The sequence below is a fragment of the Telopea speciosissima genome, chromosome 7, assembly GCF_018873765.1.
Source record: "Telopea speciosissima isolate NSW1024214 ecotype Mountain lineage chromosome 7, Tspe_v1, whole genome shotgun sequence".
NCBI classification, from domain to species: Eukaryota; Viridiplantae; Streptophyta; class Magnoliopsida; order Proteales; family Proteaceae; genus Telopea; species Telopea speciosissima.
Window position 1 is genome coordinate 56,769,422 of NC_057922.1, and position 11,526 is coordinate 56,780,947.

Sequence of the window (11,526 nt, forward strand, 5' to 3'; positions counted from 1 at the left end):
AAAAGACATAGGATTGAGTCTATTCACTTGTACCTCTATATAAACAGATACCGATTGACTTCTCACACAAGCTTTTATCTAGAAATCATTAATATTCTTCTTCCAAACCACTATGGATCAAGATCCAGATGGCTGGCCTAGTCCAAACTCCAAACATTAGCCAAGATGAATATGGCCTGATTTGCCGCTTGTGGAGGGGCTGAGAGCTGCATCATTGCTGACCTTAGGCTGAATAACTAGGGAGCTGAATCATAGGATATTATTGATACAATAAAAAGTGAACTGCATTTGCAAGTCTAGCAGTTCTAGTTTTTCAATTTATCTGCTCCTTATTCTAGAGTCAAAACACGTTGTGTTTAGTATTGCGTTATCTTAAATAAATCTTCAAGTATACTTTATAGAATAACCATGTCCTCACCACCCAAGGCAATTACATATGCAAATGTACCCTTTAAACAAGCACATTTACAAAACCATATACCTACTTGAAATTGCCAGATTAACAGATAAAGATAGATAAACACATGGAAAGATCACTAATACCAACACAAAAATCATTTACACAGAATGTGGACTTCTAGAAAAGGCATTTGCAAGCCAAAGCTTCTGAGTGTAAAATCCAACCTTCTCATCACTGTGAATTAGGAAGTTCCTTTTTCAGCTGTATCACCCCCAGAAAAAACGATCGAGGATAGGATTTCGATATCTCTGAGAGAAACAATAAACTTCATACTCACATTTGAGAATCTAGAAACTCAGAAACTATAAGTGCACAGAGTTCATAGTGTTACAAAGCATAGAACCCCACAAGAAGAAGTGTGATACATAAAAATGTTTATAAAACAGACCCAACAGCCTTAACATAAGCCACTGTCATTGGACATGTAAAAAGAAAGCAGAAAAAGAAATGAAGATAATGGTAACATAACAAAGAGGGCTATTTTAGCCCATGAAAGGCAGCCAGGAATTTGATTGTACTAGACCTCCTTAACAAATATAAAGAAAAGTGATGCTTACTTGATTATCCATGGTAGCTGAAGGTACTCTACGGAATAGCATATTCATGGATAGTCTCATACACCATGCCAAACAAAAAAACAAATGGGTTTGGGATTCCTCCTAGTGTACTTTGCTCATCCATGTTAAACAGTTAATGGCAATCCTGTCAACATTCTCTACATAACACATTCACTTTTTAACATTTGAAAGCCACTTCAGAAATCCCAAGGTTTTTATTTAAGAATGCGACAGGCATATTTGAGTGTTGACAAATATTTCACCATTTCAAAAAAACATTATCTTTTTTATTAATGAGAGGATAACAAGAAGGAAGTGCACACATAATGAAGTCAAGTCACATATAAGGTTAGCGGCTTCTTCTTGTTATAGAAAACATTCTGCATTATTTCAAAACAGTGAAATTTCTGACTTGAAGAAATTCAACAATCATCAAGCTGGGTAAATAAAAAGGCAACAAAAAATGGCCCATGATTGGTTTTTTTTTGGTAAAGCCTTTTTTTTTTGTTGCATGATCTCTGGGTCTCAAAAAAATAAACTATCGCATTTACTTAGCAACAAGAAATGATTACAATGTTTTTTTTCCCTCACTCTATACAGTGTACAATCTAAGAAATTGCAAGCATCTTGAGAACAATGGTGGAGGAAAGCTGCTTGTAGACATCAATGTTCTTTGAGGACATCCTTCATCGAGGCCTAAAAGATGCTTTTATCCTTTTTAAGCATTGCTTGGACTCCATATGCTTGCATTTGGAACACCATTTTCGTGGCAGATCTCTAACAAAAAATGTTAGAGATCAGATCAGATACAAAAACTCTAGGAACCCCTTTTCAGCTTACAGGAGATACATGAGGACATTAAGGGAACTGGAAATTCATATATTCCTGACTCCCAGAAGGAGGGCTTATGTATACCCAAAGTAAGGATATAATGATTGACAGCAATCCAGACCATACAAAGACTATGGTGGGGACTTTCCCTCTTTTCCCCATCAAGCCCTTAGCAAATGGATAGAGATGGCACAACACCCAGAAGCTGAAGAACACCCCTCCAAGAAGCCTGCTCCACTGCGGGAATGGGCTGTATATGGTCCTTGCCACCCCGACTGCAATTGCTACGGTGTTCACCATCATAATTGTAATTGGTAGGACCATCAGGAAGCTCCACTTCACTATGTATAGATCTGCAAACTCATCTTCTCCTTCATCAGGTGCTGCAGATTTGGATGTCAATGTGAATGAAATATCAACTCCTGCAATTAGCTTTAGTAGCCCCTGTAACACTGCAGCTGGGTGAGCGCTGGTTCCACCAATCAACCAGAATTGTTCGTTTCGCCACCATTCATGAAGAGTGATCCCAGACCACCTTATCTCAAGGATGGCTAGCAAGCATAAGGTGACTGTGATCACCAGCAAGAACGCAAGAAAGGTCACATTGAGGGACTCTACTATGAACTGCCCTGTGAAGAGGGACATTGCTGGCAGAAAGCAGTATACAAGAAGGAAGAATGATGTGAATGGGTATATCCCAACATTGAAGTAGGCCACCTTTTGCAAGAATTTCATCCGCCTGGAGGCGAACAGTGCATTGTTGCGGGAAAAGAAGATCTCAACAGAACCAGTTGCCCATCGGAGGACTTGATGGAGTCGGTCAGTCAGATTGATAGGTGCCGTCCCTCTGAATGCATCACGCTTGGTGATGCAGTATACTGATCTCCATCCCCTGTTGTGCATCCGATAACCTGTAACCACATCTTCTGTTACAGAACCATAGATCCAACCCACCCTTCTGCCCCACTCTGTTTTGTCCTCGTAGTAGCAAGATATCACACTTATTGCCTCTGCAACTGTTGCAGCATCTAAGGGCTCTCGAGGCACGGCAAGAGAACCAGCAGGCCGGCCTTGACTCCCTTTTCCTTGCAATTCTTGAAGCAACCTTCCTTGATATTCTGCTACTGGAATTGATGCTACAAGTGCCATAGAATTTCCAAACCTCTTTGGAAGAAGCAGAGATTCAATGTCTCCATCATCATCCTCATCATTGTGTTCACCCTTGATTGGCAAAACCATCTCATCCGCTTCCTTCTTTGCCACTTTGCGTGGTCCTCTCAGCCACAGCTTCATTTTCCTTCTTCCAAACCACCCATGATGTTCTGTAGCCCTTGGAGGACTAAAGCCATAAAGAGCAATTCTCCGGAAAATGCAACCAGTCCCCACATACATTGGACCCTGCAACCCATCCAGTGCTCGCATGCTCACATCAAAGAATACTGTGTTGTGGTTTGCATAACGGTCATTTGGATCAATACCTTCAAACCTCTGCGGGAATTGGACATAGCAGATTCTATCGCCACCCCTGTCCAGCATGAAGCACATCCCTTCCCTTAGGGCTAAGGAATTGTAGATGTAGTGGTCACAGTCAAGGTTGAGTATAAAAGGGCCATTTGACATGATTGCACTTGTTCGAACTAGAGCATTCATAGCCCCTGCTTTCTTGTTGTGATCATAGCCTGGTCTTTTCTCTCGAGATACATATACCAGCATTGGCAATCTGATATCAACTTCAGTGGTATCAATTGGATTCTCCTCATCTGCTTCGGGGCCCATCACTGGTTCCGAATTTGGTGGAGCTAGCATTGCCTAAAGGAAAGCATTATTTGAGTTATCACAGCACATTTGTGAATAAGAATATAACTAATTAATTGAAATGGAAGTTGGTGAAAAGTACCTGAATTATACCCGCATGATCCCCTCTTGAATGGTCATTCTCTGTAGAGGACCATGTTCCTGGCCAATGAGCCCCATCAGACATCCATGTAGCCTTTGGGACCTTGAGAGGTTCAGAAAGATTGCCACCCATTTCCATCTGTTTTCTCTTTGCTCTTAGCTCTTCATGGGCATTATATGCTTCGGACCGCCTCCTTATTGATTCAGGTAGGGAATTTATCCTCACCTTGAACTCATCATATTCTCTCTTCATCCATCTTCTCTCCCTGACAAAATCTAGCCGGACTTTGTTCTTGAGGAAGTCACGTTTCTTCCCAAAGTATGCCTCAGGATTTCTCGGTGCTATTCTATGTTTCCTGCAGAAAGGAACCCATATCCGTGCAAAGCTCGCAGTCTCAGCAAGAGCTTCAAATGTCAGTAGGGATCCTCCATCATCTGATAGATAACAAGCAAGCTTTTCCACGGGGTAATCAACAGCAAGGATTGAGAGAATGGTGTTTGCAGTTACAAGGGGAGGTTCTTTTTCTGGGTCTGCTGTGGAGACAAAAACATCAATCCCTGGAAGATCAGATCTTCCTTTGGGATTCCGAAGGTTTGGGGATTCAAAACGGTCTTTCAAAACAGAAAGATCATTCACTCTATTTACTGGACATAGCTTGGGGAGCTGGTCGAGAAGCCATGACAAGGCAAACCAGAGTTCACAAGTAACTGACATTCCCCATAACCAAATTGCCTCATGGTTGGGATGTCTAATTCTCCAAGTAAGAAAAAAACCAAGCGCAACAAGACGAATTGCCATAAGCAACCTGTACACGAAGATGATATTGATTTTTAAACTTAGGCAAAGAATATATGCATCTAATTATTACTCAGATGAGAAAAAACTGAAAGTTCTATTCTTAATATACATTTATTGATACTAAAAATGAAACATGGCAAACCAAGTAGACTGAATTCTATGCACAGCAGCAATTTAGCATGACATGAGGAAAACTGGAAGTTCTCTGTTCTTATTCTCACCTGTATGGACTAAGAATGGCAGTAGAAACAGACACCTTCCTGGTCAGAGGCCTCCTGCTTCTTTCTCCGAAATCAGGTGGATATTCGAAACCATTAACCCCAGATCCTCCACCATATCCATCTTTCGGCCAGACTGCATTTCCATACCCATATGTCCCCGTTGTTTCATAGAGCCAGCGGTTGTGATCAAAATCAGGAGGATGATTTGGAGCTTTGAATGATTTCACCAGTGAAAGCCTTCTATCCACCATTGAGGGTAGGGGACGAGCCTGATCGCCTCCTTCAGACCCGGCTCCATCGACGTCGAACACATCCTTGTACGGCTCCTTGCATCCCGGGCAATTGCCTCCATTTCCAAGGCAATCCAGGTAACAGTCCCTGCAAATTTTGAAACCACAATCGCATGGAACCTTTCCATCACCTTTCAATGCTTTACCGTCACAACCCTTCGTGCCGCATATCATTGCCATGGATTTTATCATTTCAGGACGATCAGTTGAGCACTCGATAACGTGCCCACGAGTCACCGAGTTGAATCCTCCGGTGAAGATGGTACCTGAGATGTAACTTCTGTTGGGTTTTCCTGGGTCTTTGGCATCATCGTCAGGGAGGCTAGTTTGAGAGGAGTTCATGGTTTGGTGATCTGGAGTTGGTGGGATGTGAACAGTATAGTTCACAAACTCTGAGCTCACTTCTTCGGCTTCGTCCTTAGACATGGAACAATATTTTCCAGTTCCAACACTGGAGGCTCGCCTTCCACCACTTGAAGCCCCGTGTCCTCTGCTACTAAGAGGGGAATTTCGTGAAATTGGACTCGTCAAGCCCACGCTAGACCTAAACCCTCCTCCCTTACCTCCAGAAGAAGAAACTGTGATGGTCACAGGAGATGAAGTGGAAGAAACCATCTGAACCATTGTCAGTCCACTTCACAGAGCACTTCAAGCTTGACAAAATAAGAACAGATCAGAGAACAGAAGAAACCTCTCAAATCAGACCAAATAGAAGAGATGTATGGGAGGGGAAGATGATTTAAGCATTTTCCCCCCTTTTTTCTTGAAGATATAAACCCGATCTTTGCAAATTGCAACGGTCTTTATTTGAATTTTGAGTGAAAAGTGGGTAAAGAATTAACAGATCGCAAAGCGTTTAGTTCGTTTTCAACGGTCAATTCATCTGGACGGTCTATAATCCATAAGCTAAGATCCGACGGCACTCTGTCGACTACTAACGGTCAAAACGAGTGCCTGCCGTTACGAATCACCGAGTGGAAGACTCGTGACTCGTAAGCCTATATTACTAAAACTATCCTACCTTAAACTTCTTTTCTGTTACTATCCTGCTTTTAAACTTTTACATCTCCTTCTACCCTCATACTTTTAAATACTCAGATTACCCTTCTTTTTCACCTAGTAACTTGCTAATCTATTTAACCTACAATTCTTCTTCTATTTTTGACTATTTTGTCATTAAAATAGTAAAAAATGAAAGCACTCACATGCTTCTTCTCTCTCCCATTTTCTACTCCATTCGTTTTTTTTTTTCTTCAATGTTTCTATTTAATTAATTTCTTATTGACGAGAAGGCAAAGACAATCCAATGATTGATCGTGTGCCATTCTATCCATGGTTGCGAGGTTGAAGAGAGATGAAGATGGTCGTATAGAGATCAATTATAATGGAGAAGGAGGGTTGCCATAAGCTTCTACGAATATGAAGAGGGAGAAGAAGAGTGACGACTCGAGAATTGCATTGTAGATTAATAAAAAATAAAAAACATGGAAAGGTAAATGAATAAAAAGAGGAAGAGAGAGAAGTGGGGTGCTTTGAAGAGAGTCGATCTGTTCCATGGTTTTAGTGCACGGTATTGGAAAGGGTATCGGTAACCTACAATCGATACATTACTGTATCGGCTGTATTGGACAAAAAAAATTTTGATAAATAAATATAGGGAAATTTACGCATACCCCCCCTGAGGTTTGACGAAAGGATATTTTCACCCCCCAGGTTTGGAAAATTCTACGTACCCCCCTGAGGTTTGCAAACGGTAACAAATAAGCCCATTCCGTCAGTTCATGACTAACACTGTTAAAAATTAGACTTGAACTGACGGAATTGCCCTTCTAAGAAGAACCCAAAAAAAATAAGAAGTGAATGGACAAAATTACCCTTACAAAGGAAAAAAAACCTGCAACTCATCTTCCCCAATCGAATTGGGGTCGATTGGGGAAGATGAGTTGTAGGTTTCAAAACCATAAGGATTTTTCTTTTGTTTCTGTAATTATGATTAAAAGAAATAAAAGGAGTTGGTTTTAAACTGGAAAACCCTAGGCAATTGGGTTTCAAAACATTTTTCAACCGTTTAGAAATTTAGGGTTTGAAATTGGGGAAAAATCCAAATGGAAATTTCCATCCATCTCCATCATTGGATGGTCATGTTCATCGCCAGTAGTACTCCACATTCTGGGATAATGTCGCTTTCCAACACCGAGCCACATTTCGTAATCTGGCCATGGATCCGAAGAAGAAGAAGCAGATTGAGGATGATGAGTTCTTGTAGGTTTTGATGGTAGGGAAAGAACATAGGAACAGGGATTCTCGGTCAGGGTTTTAGAAGGAAATAAAGGGAAGAAGAAAAAAATGGGTAAGTGGGGATGGAAATGGAAAATTAAGAGAACTTCATTCGGTGGATTTAGAAATTGGGAAGAAGAAACGGTGTAATGGTTTTGGGATTATGGATTTCGGTGGCTAAGAGATGGATTTGGGATTAAGAGTTGGCTGTGATTAATGGCTGGTGATGATGGGTTTAGGTGAACCCGATCATGGTTCGAAGATTGAAGACGAAGCGAAGAAAATTGATTTCCCCTTACTCAGCGGAGATCCGCTGCCCACACTAAGGTGCCTTTTTCTTGCTTTTGAAAAATCTGGATTTTTTTAGAGAGACAGAGAGCTAATCCCTTCTGCTGCTTCTTCTTTATCTAGACAAATGTTTGGTTGCAAGACAATTCAAATGATGATAACTCCCCTCCTGCAGAGAAGGCAAGTGGATTGCAAGGAATCTCTTGGAAAGATTTCTCACGAAGTGGTTTCAGTCTTGGGAAGAGGGAGGATTGTTCCAAAGGCAAAATTTCTGAAGACTCTGGGAAGCATACAAACAAATCTGAGCCGGACATGTTTTGGATGATGTATTTGATGAGGACGTCGAAGATGAGGAGATCCGCTATCTAGAGCGACTCAAAATTTCCAAGTCTATAACAGATTATGGTGCTGAATATGAAGATGATGAGAATGAAGGAAGCAAGGAACAAAAAAGAATTTTGAAAGTTTCAAATAGTAGGGCTTTTAATGGTGAATATGATGAGGATGTGGAAGAATATGGCTCATCAACGTCAAGAAAAGATAGCAAGAAGAAGTCAAGATTGGATAGGGTATTTGAAGATATAGATTATGTTGAAGAGGATGAACCAGCATCAGATGGTAAGCTTGAAAAGCGGAAGAAGCTGAGGAAAGAATCTGTCGACACATTGATGGAAAGCAAGAAAGAAATTTCTCTTACTCTGGCATCACTATTTGTGCAGCATTCTGCTGTAAATTACCTGTTAACAAATCAGTGTGGCCCTGGGATGGTTGCCACTCATCTTCCCCAATCGATTTTGGGGGAGATGAGTTGCAGGTTTTGGTTTTTTTTTTTTTTTTTTTTTGGGTATTTTTTAGAAGGGCAATTCCGTCAGTTCAAGTCTAATTTTTAACAGTGTTAGTCATGAACTGACGGAATGGGCTTATTTGTTACCGTTTGCAAACCTCAGGGGGGTACGCAGAATTTTCCAAACTTGGGGGGTAAAAATATACTTTCATCAAACCTCATGGGGGTATGCATAAATTTCCCACAAATATATTACCGAACCCCAAAAGGGAGAAAGGAAAGGGGAACCAATGTAGGAAAGAAAAGAAAGAGAGAAGGGAAAGAGAGAAAAAAAAAGGGGGGGGGGAGGCGGCTAGACAGCCTACGCAGAGGAGGGGGTCCGCAGAAGGGCAGTATCAAGGCCCCAAAAAATCAAAATGTGTCTATTCCTGAAGTTATCTTTACAATGTCGCTGCCAGATATAGCTAAGCTTGGAAGAAACATCAGAGGAGATGGCTTTCCAAATCGTATCGAAAGATCTAGATTTGGAAGTCCATCTCCTAATATCCCTCTCCAACCAGATATGGTGAACTGCAGCACTAAAAACAAGCTTCCCAATAGTATCACAAATAGAGTTCCCTAGGAAATTCTTGAGCAACCAAAGCCATTCATGGTCGAAACTCCTAACTCTTCTGGTCCGCGGCCAGATAGAAGACAAGGCCTTATTCCAGATGGTGGAGGTGAAGTCAAAGAAGAGGTGTGTGATGTCTTCTCGGCCAATCCAAAGGTTACAAGAGGGGGAAGCTGAGATAGTGCGGTGGATGTGGAAGGCTTGGGTGGGTAGGCAGTTTCTGAGGGTTCTCCAAACAGTGAGGCTGTGGCGGGGAATGTGGCCCTTGAACCAGACTTGGTTGTGCCAAGGAACGGGAGGGCTAGGGTCCCTAGAGAGATCCCAAGCAGAAGAAGAGGTGAAGATGCCTTTGGAAGAGGGAAGCCAATTGACTCGGTCTGCAAGAAGGGTAGAGTTTGGCTGGATGGTGGGTAGAGTTGCCCAGATCTGAGTGATGATGGTTGTGTTAAGATTAGGAGGGGGAGACCAGCGGCCTTCGGAAATGAGGGCGAAGACCTTTGAATCCTTAGGGAGGCCAGAGGAATAGATGACTCTAGGACCAAGCAGATTGTAGAGGATCCCAAGAGGGTGCCAAGGGTCAAGCCAGAGGGAAGTGGATAAGCCATTCGCAATGGAGTAAGAGATTCCCTGGAGGGCAAGGGGGTAGAGGGAGAGGATCTTCCTCTAGATCCAAGAGGAGTCAGACAGGGTTTTAACCGTCCAAATGGAGTCAGACTTGAGGAGGTAGGATCCGACCCAGGTGGCCCAGATAGAGTCGTGGTGGGAGGCAATTTTCCACAGAAGCTTGAGAATACCTGTCGTGTTAGAGTCACGGATGCGGCGAATCCCCAGACCACCCTCCAATTTAGGAAGATAGATGGACTCCTAGCTGGTAGGGTGGAGAAATCTGGTGGTTTCTTTTCCTTTCCAGAGGAAGGCACAGAAGATGCGTTCAATGGCCCTGGTGGTGGAGTTAGGGATGTTGAAAATACCGGTCCAGTAGATGTAAGATGCTTGGAGGATCGATCGAATACATTCGATTCTTCCTGCATAGGAGAGGAGCTTACCTTTTCAGAGCTGGAGGCGCTTCCGAATGTTATTGAGCATAGGAGTGCAGTGGTGGCTAGAAAGCCTGGCAGTGATTAGGGGAAGGCCTAGGTAGGTAACAGGAAGAGAGCCAATAGTGAAGCCATTGAGCTGGCGAAGAGCCTCTTTGGAGGAATCCGGGATACCAGAGAGGAAGATTTTGGACTTGAGGAGATTGACACGAAGATCGGAGAGAGACTCAAAGAGATGGAGAGAGTCCATGATGGTAGAGATAGAGGAGTGGGAGGCCTTGGATAAGATCATCAGGTCATCTGCAAAGGCCAGATGGAAAAGATTGATGTGTTTGCATTTAGGGAGGGGAGAAATGAGGTGGAGATCCGTCTTGGCTTGGAAGCTTCTGGACAAGACTTCCAAAGCGAGGGAGAAGAGGAAAGGAGAGAGAGGGCAGCCTTGGCGGATGCCAACTTTGGAGCGGAAGAAGCGTGTAGGGGTGCCATTAACTAGCACAGAGAAGGAAGGGGAAGAGATGCAGGCATAGATCAAGCGAACAAAGACTGGGGGGAAACCCATGAGGGTGAGAACCTTATAAATGAAGTCCCAACAGATAGAGTCAAAAGCCTTATGGGGATCAATTTTCAGGAGGGCTACGGGGGAGTGAGATTTGTGGGCAAAACCACGAACAATCTTAGAGCAGAGAATGATGTTGTTCGTAATGCTTCGGCCAGAAATGAAGGTCGATTGGTTGGGACTGATAAGGGAGGGGATGACAAGCTTGATTCGATTGGCGAGAGTCTTAGCGATGAACTTGTAGATGAGGCTGCAGAGAGAGATGGGCCTAAAATCGGACAGAGAGGAAGCCTCGTCTTTTTTGGGGATGAGGAAAATGAAGGTCTGGTTGATCTGAGGAAGCTGACCCGGTTTGAAGAAGAAACTGCGGATAGCTTTGAACACCTCCCCTTTGATAGAGTTCCAGCAGCTGAGAAAAAACCCCATGCTAAAGCCATCTAGGCCAGGGGCTTTGTTGGCCTTATGGGAGAGAACGACCAAAGAGATTTCCTCATCGGAGGGGATGGCGATCAGGGAATCGAAGAGGGAAGAGGGGATGAATTTATCAATAAGCCCCAATAGGATAGGGGTAGGGGGGAGGGAGGGGTTGAAGAGAGAGGAGAAGAAGGAGGAGGCAGCCTCTTTAATATCAGAGGGGGAGGTGAGGGAGGATCCATCAGCGGCGGTGAGCTAGGAGATGGAGTTGGAGTTCTGTCTAGCTTTAAGAGAGCGAAGGAAATAGGCAGAGTTCGAATCTCCCAATTCAAGCCACTTAGAACGGGATTTCTGACGCAAGAAGCTCTCCTCGAACAGGGAGAGGGAAGGAGCTCTTTGGAGAGACGCTTTTCATCAGTGGCAAAGACCAGGTTGAGAGGATCCGACTGGAGCTTGAATTGGACCGATGAAAGATCCGACCGATAGGAAGAAAGCTTGGATGGGAT

General features: G+C 43.2%; 1 protein-coding gene across 1 annotated transcript; it reads right to left on the minus strand.

Moving 5' to 3' along the window:
* Positions 1-1,763: 1,763 nt before the first annotated feature.
* On the minus strand, positions 1,764-5,798 carry LOC122669454 (cellulose synthase-like protein D5). The gene is made up of 3 exons (XM_043866220.1): positions 4,765-5,798; positions 3,746-4,550; positions 1,764-3,657 (listed from the first exon to the last, which is right to left on the minus strand). Exons 1-3 carry the CDS (start codon positions 5,676-5,678, stop codon positions 1,876-1,878), a joined length of 3,501 nt encoding a protein of 1,166 aa, XP_043722155.1. The 5' UTR covers positions 5,679-5,798; the 3' UTR covers positions 1,764-1,875.
* Between the last annotated feature and the right edge of the window lie 5,728 nt (positions 5,799-11,526).